Source organism: Amphiura filiformis, chromosome 19 (genome assembly GCF_039555335.1).
Source record: "Amphiura filiformis chromosome 19, Afil_fr2py, whole genome shotgun sequence".
NCBI lineage: Eukaryota > Metazoa > Echinodermata > Ophiuroidea > Amphilepidida > Amphiuridae > Amphiura > Amphiura filiformis.
The window spans coordinates 48,068,615-48,083,611 of record NC_092646.1 but is presented as its reverse complement, the minus strand read 5'-3'; the positions used below and the strand labels follow the sequence as shown (position 1 = coordinate 48,083,611).

At 37.2% G+C, this 14,997-nt stretch overlaps 1 protein-coding gene across 1 annotated transcript in view; it reads right to left on the bottom strand.

Moving 5' to 3' along the window:
• Nucleotides 1–779: 779 nt before the first annotated feature.
• The window catches only part of LOC140140618 (scavenger receptor cysteine-rich domain-containing protein DMBT1-like), a 29,509-nt gene continuing 15,291 nt past the window's right edge, over nt 780–14,997 (bottom strand). Inside the window, exons 6-9 of the mRNA XM_072162376.1 lie at nt 3,464–3,757; nt 2,584–3,120; nt 2,104–2,424; nt 780–1,117 (exon numbers count right to left, since the gene is read on the bottom strand). Of these exons, the coding sequence (XP_072018477.1) occupies nt 780–1,117; nt 2,104–2,424; nt 2,584–3,120; nt 3,464–3,757 (1,490 nt within the window). The remainder of the gene's footprint in view (nt 1,118–2,103; nt 2,425–2,583; nt 3,121–3,463; nt 3,758–14,997) is intronic.

Here is a 14,997-nt window from a genome sequence, read left to right as displayed (position 1 = left end):
ATTAGGTCTTTTGGGGAAAAAATCCATATCTTCAATATGAAAGGTCTAAATTTTCAATTGAACGTCGACTTTTCCTCGCAGCTACATACACATTAAGAAAATATCATTGGATTTATAAAATTTACTTCGAGGACTGTTATTTATAAAAAAAATATCAATTAATAATTTGTCATAAAATCTGTATTATACCGTAAATTTCAAAAAATTAAAATTATTTGATATCAGAAAGACATTCTCCGTATTTAGAATGCAATTCGATATGTCTGATGTTCTTTCATGTCCCACAAATATACTGTCGAAACGCTCAAAACGCTCATTCAAAAACGGTAAAATCCTCGATGTTTTGCTAAATATTACAGGGATGACTAATATAACTTATATACCAAGTTAAGTCTGCATAGCCTTAGGACAACCAGCAATCACCAAATCAATGATGCATGCTATGGTTTACACGTAGCTGAATGCGTATTCAACCCAGAATACGACTCTCGGTGGTAGAGACATTTTGGATACAGCATAAAGCCGAATAGCTGTTAAAACGCGTCTTGAAGGGATATATCGATTGTTTCAAAACATGCCAGTATTGCAAATAAATCGTGTACATTCACTTCTATAATGTACATTTCGAATGAGTGCTCACGAATGTTCTAAATCTTTAGAAGGACCAATGAAATGGTACCAATGTTTTCAAACGCCGTTTACTCAGAACAGCAATTGTGCGTGTTCGGCACTCTGCCGTGTTCATAACGATATAAATTATAAATAATATGTATACTTTTTTATACATGACACATACCGTCGGTGCAGATGACACCCGCATCACTGTTATGCCCACAGGTATTGACTCCCCATTCACTCTGACTACATTGATCCAAACTGCTTTCAGTTCCATGACATCTTACATCATTCATCCATATAAATCCAGACCCGTCTCCGAAAAACGCACCCTTAAGAATTGCTGGAGAATCGTGTGCAAACCCCAGCTGGCGACATATCACTTTTGCATCATTCACACCCCACGCGTAATCGCACACAGTGCCCCATCTGTTACCAAGATATAGTTCAACACGACCTTCACTAGGATTTTTGCCACCGACTAGGCGATATTGAGTTGGCCCTGAAAGAAATAAAAAAATCCTTTAAAAAAGGAATAGGGCGCCCAATGGGAGCTTTGACGTGGGATGTGCTGAAATTCGGGGGGACTTCCACTTTAGAGGTGAAGCGTATGTAGGGAGACCCCTTTTCACCATCGCTGACAACCAAAGACCCCATTACCAGTGCTATGTCGCCCAAAGACCAGGCTATTAAGACCCCCTTTTTCACCATTGCTGTCACCAAAAGACCTCATTACCAGCACATGCTCTGTCACCCAAACACCCCATATTTTTCCTTTAGATCTGTCACCCAAAGACCTACCTAGACCCTAATATTTCCATCTGAATAGCAACGAGTCGTCTATCACTGACTTTCGAGGCTTCTTTTGGCTCTCACCCAAAGACCCCATTAAAATATTCTCAACCAATTCCCCCCCAATTTAGATCCAAACGGTCCCTCTCTCACCCAATGACCCCATATTTTGTACACAAATTTTGCTCTCACAGAATGCCAAAAATCATGCTCTCAGGCTTGCAATGACCTTATATATTGTTTGAGTGAACTTTAAGCAAAATGAATTAAAATCCATTAATATGTATGTGCTGAGAAATTTGTTGGCTGTGATGTGGTATGACATCGCAATTTTATGTAAACCAAATCAAAATGATCGGGTTGTCTAAATGTTATAAGCACCTCAAACAAGACAATATGCCCTTACCAAAATAATCCTGCGCACACTGGGAATGTTTTGGACACAAAGGGCTATCTGCATTGAAATTTTTATTTAAATTATGGATTTCAAGATCAGGATTCCTGTAACAAAATAAGCAAAAGTAACATGTTGTTTAGTGCAACGCAGGGGGTCTCTGGTGTTTAGAGCAACAAAGAGCTATCTGCATCTGGGCTATCTGCAGACGGAAATTGCCCAAATTGTAGATAGCACTTTGTTGCACTAAATCCTCGATATATATATGTATTTATTATCTAACATAATTTCATATTGCTTACCGTCAGTGCAAATGACACCTGCATCCTTATTATGCCCACAAGTATTGACTCCCCATTCATTCTGACTGCATCGCTCCAAACTTGCTTCAGATCCGTAGCATTCTACGTTATACATCCATACAAATTCGGAACCCTCACCGAAAAAAGCACCCCCGAGAGCTACGGGAGAACCGTGTGGAAGCCCAAGCTGGCGACATATTACTTTTGCATCATTTACATCCCACTTATAATCACACACTGTCCCCCACCTGTTACCAAGAAGTAGCTCAACACGTCCCTCTGTAAAATTCGCGCCGTCGACAAGGCGATATTGAGTAGGACCTGGAATCAACATAATTGTATGCCGTTAAACAAAATAGTGAAAGTCATTCTTTACCTACCTACCTACCAATCAGCTTCATGCATTTCTGCACATGCTGCCTGGCTCAAGAGATGCTTCCAAGTCCTACGGTCCAAAGCTGCAACCTCAGCCTCCTTTACAGTCCACCCTAGGTCCAGCCTTGAGATGTCTCTGTGGATGACGTTTCTCCATGATGTCTTTGGACGACCAGGTTTGCGTTTCCCATGGGTTGGCTTCCAATAATAAAGCTTCTTGGGTGCGGTCTTCATCCATACGTTGTAGATGGCCAAACCACTGTAGGCGGCGCTTTCTGATAACTGAGTCCTGGAGTCCTAGTTTACCGGCAGTAACACGGATGGCTTCGGTTGTCTCTGCCATCTTGACATCAGTCTCTTCAAGGAGAGCTATATCATTAGCATAATCCAGATCAGCTAACTTTTCTTCTGGGTATCTTGAACTCCTCCTTGTTAATAGGATTAATCCTCTGTTGTTTTCATTAACAGCCCTCTTCATGAAGTCGATGGTTAAGCCAAAGAGTAATGGAGACCAGATGTCACCCAGGGTCCCATCTACTTTCACTGTATAGCTTGTGTCTCGATATGAACTCCTTATGATGTTAATTATCTTGGGAGGTATTCCATAGATGCGGAGAATTTCCCACAGGGAGGGCCTGTGCACTGAGTCAAAATCAGCCTTGAAGTCCATGAAATTAATGAGGCAGGGTAGCTGTTGGTCCAAACACTGTCTTCTTAATGATCTGGTTTAGGCTGAAAATTTGGTCTTGACAAGAACGACCCTTTCTGAAGCCTGCTTGGTTGTCTCTCATTTTCAGGTCCACTTCATCTTTTACTCTCTGTATGGAGTAGAATGGTTGAAAACTCTTTTCCGGCGATGTCAATGAGAGTAATACCTCGGTTGTTACTACAGTAGGAGAGGTCTCCCTGCTTTGGCAAGGGTAGTATTATGCATTTCCCCACTCTGCTGGTGTAACCTCGTTCTTCCATACATGCTGGCAAATACGGAACAACCATTCTCTGATGACATCTCCGCCATCCTTAAGGATTTCTGGAGTGATATTATCTACTCCTGGAGATTTGCTTCGTTTTAAAAGACCAAGGGCTTTATCAACCTCCTCCCTAACTGGTGGATCCATATTGATGTTTAGTTCTTCTGCTTGGGTGAAGACGGAGAAATCTATGGTTTCCTCAGGTTCATCAGCATGGAGAAGACCTTTGAAGTACTCAGACCATCTCTTCATCCTTGATGATGTTGCATTGACATCTCTTATCTGAGATGCTCTCCTGAAGGTTTTTTCTAATTAAGATGTTCTTCATTTGGTATACTTCCCTCATGTTGTTACTTCTGGCAGCAGACTCAAGATCATCAGTAATCTTACTGTACAATAACTTCTTATCATTCCTTAGGCTTGCTCTTGTCTGCCTATTGAGCTCCCGATAGTCACTGCCAAGTGATGGTTTGGCTCTCTTTCTCCTTGATATCAAATCCCTAGATTCAGAGGAAATCCGAGATGTTCTCTTGCTGCTGAGTTCACAGTATCAGTGGAATTGGCCCACTCTTCGTCATTCTTTGGTGTCGTTTTTAGAAACTATTACCATTGAAGTTTCGTCTACGTTCTTCCAACCTTTGTTTTACTGATGGAATGATTAGTATTATATATACAACGCCACTGTGGCATTCTATACCGACATCATATGATTCCCTATATAGTACTAATTGGTAGCTGTGGGTCTTCTTTACATACCAACAATTGGCTAAGATATTGTACAGACATTCGATTTTTTTAGATTGTTTGGCTTAATATGAAAAGAAATTTTTCCAATTTCAATATCAAGTTTCATCGCTTCATGGTTTTGTAAGAGCAAAAATAAATGAACCAACCCCTAACTGAACGTTAAAGATAGAGCAAAATTGTTTCGCTAAAACGAGCGAAAGGGATGACTGATGATTACAATTGCTTTCAGAGAAGAACCGTACAGCCTCTGTTTACCTTTTTAGTGTTAACATGCATGTGGGATCCCTATCTTACCACAATCATAACAAGAGACCGGTATCTTCAATCAAAACTTTGTTCGGTGTACAATAAGAGTCGCAAAGGGCATACAAAAGACCCGCCTATGTCGCTTATTAACAAGGCACGCGCGCCGATTACAGAAAGAGAGAGCTCGTCTTGTCGGGAAGACAGGGTAGCCCAAGTCATTTGAGTACTATTTTGAACGTGTTAAGACTGGTCTGCTGTATAAATCAAATAAGTGTTGGCAGACTTCACAAATGATTTTTCTTCAAACTGTGTGCATGGATGCACCTTGGGTCAAAGTCAACAGGAATGACATTCATGTCGCCTCTGCACCTTTGGTTGCCATGGCTACCTCCAAAATGTACATTTGCCCAATTTTCAGGATTTTCACACGTAACAAAATGTAGAAATATCAGGTCAGATTTCAGGATGAAGGAAATCATGTTCAGTACCCTTCTTTTGTACAGTGAATAAGACATCTCTATTAAAATCATGTAAACACAAACAAATCACTTTCAAAAGTGGGTGAAACCATTATGTAAAATAGGGGTGTTTTTCATTATTTTCGACCATGCCAAAACTTGTGTTGGGAAAATTGATGTAACCCCCAAAGTAACACTTTCCTCACAATTATCTGCTCAGGGTGGGTAGATAAGATGTTGGTCTAGTAATATCATGAAAAAAAAAGTTTTGGTAATTTTCATATGTGGGAGCAGTGTTGCCAGGAAAATTGCACAATTTTCAGTTTGTTTAATTTAATATATTATGAAAAATAAGGGCTTTTATCCACATAGGGGATGATGATGCATTTTATGATATTAGTATGAAGACATTACCAACTGTAGTGCATGAGTATCAAGTATTTCTGCCTAAGTGTTGCCAGAAACCTCACTTTTTTGATGTTTGAGATTTTATTTACAATGGAAAATGCTGATTTTAACAAACAACTCTCTTGTTAATTCTATGCAACACTCCAGTATTGATATTTGGATTAAGTGCATGGTGTGACATGATTTGCATTGGTTTCAACACCAGTGTTGCCAGTAGCGTTGCCTTTTCAGGTGCTGTTATAAAGTAATTTGCATACGTGGGAGCAGTGTTGCTAGGAAAATTGCATAATTTTCAGTTTTTAATTTAAAATATTATGAAAAAGGGCTTTTATCCACCTAGAGATGATGATGCATTTGTATGATATTGGTATGAAGACATTATCAACTGTAGTGCATGAGTATCAAGTATTTCTGCCTAAATGTTGCCAGAAACCTCGCTTTTTTGATGTTTGAGATTTTATTTACAATGGAAAAATTCTGATTTTAACAGACAACTAACTCTCTTGTTAATTTCTTGCAGCACTCTAGTATTTGGATTAAGTGCATGGTGTGACATGATTTGCATTGGTTTCAACACCAGTGTTGCCAGTATCTTTGCCTTTTCAGGTGCTGTTATAAAGAAACAGCGAAACCAGTTTTGCTAGTAACATTGTCTATTCACTGAAGTATAGCCTGAAGTATAGCGGGTCCTGGACTGCTATTATTCACATGTCAACAACAGTATTGCTAGAAAACTCACTTTTGTATTATTGAGGTTAAATTTACTGTTTAAATTAAGTGTAGTATACTTTACTTTGCTCGCTGTGATTTCAACACCAGTGAATGATGCAGTCATGTCTACAGTAGAATTCATCTCGACCTTTGCAGGACTTAAACCCCATTAAAAGCTATTAAACCAAGATAACACTCATTGAAACAGCTCAACTGATTAAATCGGATCGTCTCTAGTTGTGCACATGTGTCTGTTTTCATGTGCGATATCGCAATAAAGCTGGTATTATAGCTTCAGTTGGGTAACCGATTATAAAGGAAACCAAAGGAAACAATGGTATGTGTACCTTTGTTCACGAAATGAGACAATGGCCTGCTTTTTGTAAACCGCATTCTTGAAAATAAGCAACATAATGATTGTTGACTTAACACGGTTTGGAAATAATTTCTTCGTATTTTTGGTGTTATCTGTCGTTTACATATCCTTCCTAAAACACAAAAGTGCGACCCTCTCCAAACACCTAAATTAGCTAAAAATTTAGGACATGTTACAAAACTATATTGTCTAGAATTTTAGAAGAGTACTTTTAATATTGGCCGGTTATTTTTCACACAGCGACGTTAACTAGGCAATGAACTATATTACCTATAACATTAACTAAAACACCAAAGTACGAATATTTCCAAACATCTAAAGTAGCTAAAAATTTAGGACATGTTAAAAAACTATATTTTTTAGAACTTTAGAAGAGTACTTTTAATATTGGCCGGTTATTTTTCAAACAGCGACGTTAACTAGTCATATCCCCATACTTTTAACGTAGGGCTATTTGTAGAGGTCACGCGTCAATGGGAAAGAGCACTCTGTATTGTGTATAGGAAAACGGACAGTAACTGCAGTATGGTTGCTAGTAACCTTTTCAGTTTATTTGCGACGGCGAACCTGATGAGTTCGAATTTCAACCAGCCTAATCATGAAGCTGCCGTGCCCAAGCGGTTAAGGCGTAGGTCTCGTAACCCTGAGGTCCTGGGTTCAATTCCCAGGCGGGATCATTTTTTCTGCTTGTCTCCTTTATTATTTGCGAAGGCGAACCTGATGAATAACAATGTTTATTTATATAATTCCCGTTGATCCTGCCACTGTTTTTCCGTGTAATATTTGTGAACTTGTAAAAACAAAGAGTCTGATCAAGCAAACTGTTTCAAAACCTAAGGACATATGCATATACCTCAACATCGACACCTAAACGTCCGTATGTCAAGAAAATTGAAAGCTTTGTGTAAGGTTGTTCCTGTTTAGTTACAATGTTTTGAGCAATTTCAAAACATGTAATGTTTTTAAGCACTATATCTATAAATGTCGGTTGGCAATCTTGTATCTTCCGTAATGTGAGTCATCAAATGAGATGAAAAAGGTACTCTGCTGCATCATATCTAGTGTATGAACTGCAACAGACATAGCTAACCATGTCACCTCTTTAGATTCTTCTGTAGCTTTCTCAATTGTTTCAAAATAACTGAAAATGTTACTAGCAACACAGGTGTTGAAATCACAGTGAGCAAAGTAAGGTATACTACACTTAATTTAAACAGTAACTTTAACCTCAATAATACAAAAGTGAGTTTTCTGGCAATACTGTTGTTGATATGTTAATAATAGCAGACCAGGACCCGCTATACTTCACAATTTGAAAAAATTGAGTTATGTATACCAGTGCTGTTAACCTCCTTTTCTGTAAGTTTGTCAGTAAGAGTGTCATTATCCTGTAAAATGACTTGAATAGACAATGTTACTAGCAACACTGGTTTCGCTGTATCTTTATAACAGCACCTGAAAAGGCAATGCTACTGGCAACACTGGTGTTGAAAGCAATGCAAATCATGTCACACCATGCACTTATCCAAATCACAACTTTGTACTGGAGTGTTGCATAAAATTAACAAGAGAGTTGTCTGTTAAAATCAGTATTTTCCATCTTCAATAAAATCTCAAACGTCAAAAAAGTGAGGTTTCTGGCAACACTTAGGCAGAAATACTTGATACTCAGGCACTACAGTTGGTAATGTCTTTATACTAATATCATAAAAATGCATCATCATCCCCTAGGTGGATAAAAGCCTAATATATTAATTTAAAAACCTGAAAATTGTGCAATTTTTCCTGGCAACACTGCTCCCACGTATGAAAATTACTTTATAACAGCACCTGAAAAGGCAACACTACTGGCAACACTGGTGTTGAAACCAATGTAAATCATGTCACACCATGCACTTAATCCAAATATCAATACTGGAGTGTTGCATAGAATTAACAAAGAGTTGTCTGTTAAAATCAGCATTTTCCATTGTAAATAAAATCTCAAACATAAAAAAATGAGGTTTCTGGCAACACTTAGGCAGAAATACTTGATACTCATGCACTACAGTTGGTAATGTCTTCATACTAATGTCATAAAAATGCATCATCATCCCCTATGTGGATAAAAGTCCTTATTTTTCATAATATATTAATTTAAAGAACTGAAAATTGTGCAATTTTCCTGGCAACACTGCTCCCACGTATGAAATTTACCAAAACATTTTTTCATGATATTACTAGACCAACATCTTATCTACCTACCCTGAACAGATAATTGTGAGAAATGTATTACTTTGGGGGTTACATCCATTTTCTCAACACAAGTTTTGGCATTGCCGAAAATAATGAAAAACACCCTTATTTTACATAATAGTTTCACCCATTTCTGAAAATGATTTGTTTGTGTTTACATGATTTTTATAGAAAGGAAGGATGTCTTATTCACTGTATAAAAGAAGGATACTGAACATTATTTCCTTCATCCTGAAATCGGACCTGATATTTCTACATTTTGCTACATGGGAAAATGCTGAAAATTGGGCAAAGTGACATTTTCGCTGTTGCCATGGCAACCAAGGGTTTAGAGGCGATATGGCTGTTACTCCTGTAGACTCTGACCCAAGGTGCATCCACACACAAAGTATTAAGAAAATCATTTTTGAAGTCTGCCAACATTTTTGAAAATATCTAAATCAAAGCGCCATGTAATGTGTGCGAAAGTATATTTAGTTTGGAAGGTTCATGTTTGTTAAAAATTTTGGCCGTTTTTCCTAAATTTGATATTTTTGGTGATATTTCAAGAGCGACAAAAAGACAAATCTTTTGTACATGCTGTGTTATTGTTGACGTCATCAGCCAAACGGGAGGAGAACACGTACGCTTCAAACGGGAAATACGCATAAACAAGAAATGTCTTTAAAAAAGACAATGCCTCCAAGATACCAGTGGGCACCTTTTGTTATTAGGAGACACTTTTAATGCTAGCTTTAAGGTAACGCTATTGGATATAGATTTTTTTCTGTTTGAAATATGTGAGTCCATTCTCTCCTGATTACAAGACTGAAAAATTTATTTTAATCGGATATTCGGTTACCAAAATATATGGCCTGTCAAAATGGCGCGAAACCAAGAAGTTGGCAACAAATTTCTTTAATTTTTGTTATGCAATGTTGTCAGGTAGGCCTTATTTTCTAATTATATATGCAAGAATTGTACAAAGTAAAATGTTCAGATCGGCTACAAAATAAGATATAAAACCCATGGATGCCTTTTTCCATGCAAATTTCCATTTGCATAATTAATTAGTGCCCTAATCAACTTTTCTAATAAGTGGCCCTAATTAATTATTAAATTGAAATTTGCCAAAACGCAACCGTAATTTTGTAGTACAGTGTGTGTTCTACTCATGTACCATGCCTCAGTACTATAGCTCTTTTAATTGTATCTGAAATCTTTACTTTCGCGCCATTTTGACAGGCCATATCTCAAGAACCGAATGTAATCTACAGGGCATAAAGCTTTAACATATTATTTAAATAGAAAGAAAATCTAAATTTGTGCATTGGCCAATAGGGCCACGGTCACCTAAAGACATCTTGCAATCTTGCAGATAATTCTGATGTATGAAATAAGACCTTCAAACTTTCAGATATGAAGAGTTCCAGATGCAGGCAGCCGTTTCTGTTTTTTAAATATAGGCTAAGTTGTATCAAGAGTCATTTCTCGTGGATTTTTTGACTGAAAATTACGATTGTAACGTTTCAGAGTAACAAATTTTTTTATGCTTGTTTATTATATTTTGTATTCAGGACTAAAATAATATTAATATTATTATATTTAGGGGGGTCTTTTATAGGCCATTACTCTTTTGTATGTGTAATTGAATAAAAAATCAAAAACATTATTGTTTTGTTTTGTTTCCTTCATTTGTGCTTTGTCTTGCATCGAAAGGGCCAATATCAACACCTTGTTTGTAAGAAGTATTGGTGGGGAAAGATGATTCTTGCATTTTATTTTATTTTTATCTTAACAAACAAAAAGCAAACTTCTCAGTCAAAGTCTTGAAACGGTCATGGGTATGCATGCAAAATATTGCAACAGTACTCAGTAGAACATACTGATACATGACCAACCACGCATGGGAATTGGGGAAGCAAATACTTTAAAACTAATTATTCCGAATTATATCAACGCAATAAAATTGCAATACTTTAGTACATGTATTTGAATAGCAATGAAGCCGGCCATAGGCGCGGCTAGGCGTATCATACCATACATTGCAGTTCAAATGCATCATGATCATGATTGTGGCCTAGTCGAGCCTAGCATGCATACCAGTCGGTCTGCTGACTCGCCGCGGCACAAAAATACCCCCCAATTTGCACAAAACAATCCATGATGTCAAATTATCACATCCAAAGTGTCGCCGTGAACGTCAGCTTCAACTTCTCCAGCCAAAGTTTTTGCATTGATAATCAGGTTTCATGTAATCATGAAATTAAACCTTGTTTGATGTGTATTCCCATTGCCACAGCATAACGGTTTTCCAACTACGATAAAGCTGCTGATGAGCGCTGAGGCTAAAACCTATAATTAAAGACCGAATTAAAAAAAAGACTAATTTGCGTCTGACGTCATGACAAAGGCGCGCCGTGATTGGTTGCTGACCTGCGCAGTATGGCATCTTTGGTCTGGTTTACAGGACGGCATACGCAAGCTAGTCTTTTTTAAATCGGTCTTCAATTATACAACATATGAGTTTGAAAATATTCTAATGCATAATTCATTAACTTGATAGACCCACGCCATTGGCGCCACGTGCTAGGTGTTTCTAGAATCCTATAGAATAAGATTAATTTTAATGCTAATTTATTGCACATGCTGAGGAAGCGTGATTACCTTTTTGAACATTCGAAAATGGCGATAGGCGAATTTATGTATGGCGCAGAGAGGTGGGGGATATATATTGGGCTATCAATATTGGGCGGAAATTAGAGTACTTGTCAGGATACAAATTTGTACAATCGGCCTACATGCCGCGCAATGTGCGGCATTTTAGGTGTCAATTTCAAAGCAAACTACCTCCTGCGGAGGCAGAAAAATTGCAACAAGTGTCTACTTGTAATGTAATAATTATTCTCTTCGAATAGAGATAAACTTGTTTTTGCAAAAGACCTGCCTTTTAAGCATAATGTTTGAGACATTAAATAATGGAGTGATACATACCATCAGTGCAAATGACACTTGCGTCTTTATAGTGTTCACAATCATGAATTCCCCACCCATTGTTGCTGCATTTGTCTAAACTGGCTTCAGATCCAGAACATCCCACATTATCCATCCAAATAAATCCAGATCCTTGGCCAAAGAAAGCTCCCTGAAGAGCTACCGGAGACATGTGGAAGTCCAAGATGGCGACAAATTACCTTTGCATCGTTTGCACCCATAAATCATGGCAAACGGTCCCCATCTGTTACCCAGAAATAGCTCAACTCGGCCTTCAGTAGTGTTTGCGCCGCCGACAAGTCGAAATTGAGTGGGCCCTAGAAAAACAATAATACAATAGTGTATTTTCGTTCATGCAACGCTACTTCACACACTTGCCAAAAGATTATGCTAATCAATGGAATGGAAGTTGTCACTGCGTTGTGTTGACATCGTGCGCGCATTTCAATGCTTACAATGGCGGAAAGACTGAAATTTGTTTGAAAGCTTCAAAATGTACACATACGTGAGGAAAAAAAACAACAACAAAAAAACGCGAATAAATGGTCGTTTTCAGAGAATGAACGCGAATCACGCAAATAATCCTACATAATCTTACAGAGAACTAAGTAGTTTGACAATGGAGTGAAAGACCCATTATTGATTAGGCGCTGATAAAAGCATAGTTCATTTGCGTGTATAGCATAATATTATAATAGAATGTTTGGAATTTTGTAATTAAAATATTAAATACATTCTGCAAAATGTGTTTGCAATATTTATTTGTTCATTATTAAATTATTAAATTATTAAATTATTAAATTATTAAATTATTAAATTATTAAATTATTAAATTTATTAAATTATGTTTTATTTAATTATTTAATTGTTTAGTTAATTAATTATATTACTTATACGGTAGATTAATAAGCAGTTAGTAATATTCACCGGCTTATTATTAATTGTTGATTGTTTGAACACTTGAGTGATGGCTTGATCGACTCAGCAAAGACAGAAAACGTGCCATATTTAGGATTTTTTTGCTTAAAAACATTAATGTGTATTAATAGTGCTCAATTGTTGATAACTGCGTGTTCTACATAAATCCGATAATAAATGAGCCTCTATACATGCATAATACAATATATCGATTTTGACTCGCCGGGCTGCACGTGCGCTGTACTCGTATAATACATGTGGGTGAGTATAATATGGAGCCTACCATTTTTCTTGTATACAAGTCGATGTTTTTATCATTTATACAAAAAAATCCACATTAGACCCCAAATTTTATTTCAGGAAATAAAAGATTAGATTACCATACAAACGAAACAGTAATCTTTGGTGGGGTCTAATGTAATTTTTACATACAATTTTCAAAGTTTTTTCTATCGTCATTCTCAGTAAATAAAAAAAAATGGCGTATATAAAATTGAAATAAAATTCTCTGCCTCTTAAACGGCATCAGATGTGCCACAATTGGGTATCCCGAATCGTTATAAATGATGTGCAGTTAGTATTCATATTTTCTTTTATACAGAGGATTATTCAGTTTTGACACACACAAAAAAAACCCATTTCATTGAACACACTCTCATTCGGCTATTTCAAACAGGTAACCACGCTTCCCTAGAATGTGCACTAAATTAGCATTAAAATGTTTTTTATTTTAACAGCATTCTAGAAATTCTTGGCGTTTGGCGAAAAGAGGAGTGGCATCGTACATTAGATACATCGACAGTATTAATTTTATTCTATTAAGCAATATCAAGGATTACTATCGCACTTCTCACAGCTAATAGTTAGTTTGTTTAGTGTATTACCAACCAGGATTTACAGCTCTGCCTAATTTTTAACTCTCCCTCTGAAATCCATACCACATTCATAACCTCATTAATACACACACCAAGTGCGATCCAATCACAGATAATAACTTTTAAATACGCGGACGCAAATGCAGGTCATTGAAACAGTATAATGACCGCGTCTCGTGACGTAGCTAAAAGTACGCTCTACAATGACCGCGTTACGTGACGTGTTACGCGTTCGAACAATTTACGCGGACGCTGGCCTCCGTATTTGGACACCCCATGATTGCGTGCTAGTGTGATTGGTCGCTAGCGGTATTTCCTTAATGCGCTATCGATTTTTTACAGGGAAAACGACAGATAAAGTTAAAACTGTGTTCTGTTTTCAAATTTAAAAGAAGAAAATGTGACGTAAATCGAATTTAAAAAAAGTAAAAAGTGACGGTTATGAATGAGGTTAATGACTTTGCATCAGTTATTTTATCGGGATATTCCTCGGTTCCAAAGCACAATGTTTAGATATTTCACAATACCCTCAAAACAACTGATGCGCAGTCATTGACCTCTAATTAACGCCCTTTAAACACCCCTTAAGTGCACTGGGAAACAAATCTGGAGATCCATGAGTGTACAACATTACAATCTGAGCGATGTGTTTTGAAATGATTGTATATCTTTCAATTTATTTTTGCATTATGAAAGTTCCATTAAAGGTCGAACAAGTCTATGTAAAGAACAACAATAAATATAGCATCAAGAAAAATATTAAGCACAATAAAAACATCAACAACAGTAACAGTAACAACAACTACATAATAATTATGTTATTCACATTTGTCTCGTATACAATCTTGTTGCATCAGACCGTCAATAATTATTCTATTGTATTATCTCATGAATTAATTAAGCATAATGTTTGACAAATTTGAAAATGGAGTGATACATACCATCAGTGCAAATGACACTCGCATCTTTATAGTGTTCACAATCATGAATTCCCCACCCATTGTTGCTGCATTTGTCTAAACTGTCTTCAGATCCAGAACATCCCACATTATCCATCCAAATAAATCCAGATCCTTGTCCAAAGAAAGCTCCCTGAAGAGCTACCGGAGACATGTGTGGAAGTCCAAGATGGCGACAAATTACCTTTGCATCGTTTGCACCCCATAAATCATGGCAAACGGTCCCCCATCTGTTACCCAGAAATAGCTCAACTCGGCCTTCAGTAGTGTTTGCGCCGCCGACAAGTCGAAATTGAGTGGGCCCTAGAAAAACAATAATACTCTGACATGACAATTTATCCTATTGTTAGGATTAAACAAAGTTGACTTCAGTTCTGTACTGGACAGAGGTACATCTTATGTTTTTGTTCATGCAAAGCATACTTGCCAAAAGATTTCGCTATATCAATGAAATGGAAGATGGAAGTTGTCACTGTTTTGTGTTGACTGACATCGTGCGCGTATTTATGACGTGCGCGTATTACAATGACAGAAAGACTGAAATATGTTTAAATATATAGCCAGGGTGCACTCAAGCTTCAAAGTGAAGCCGTGAATTAATGGTCCTTTTCAGAGAATGAACGTGAATCGCGCTAATCCGTT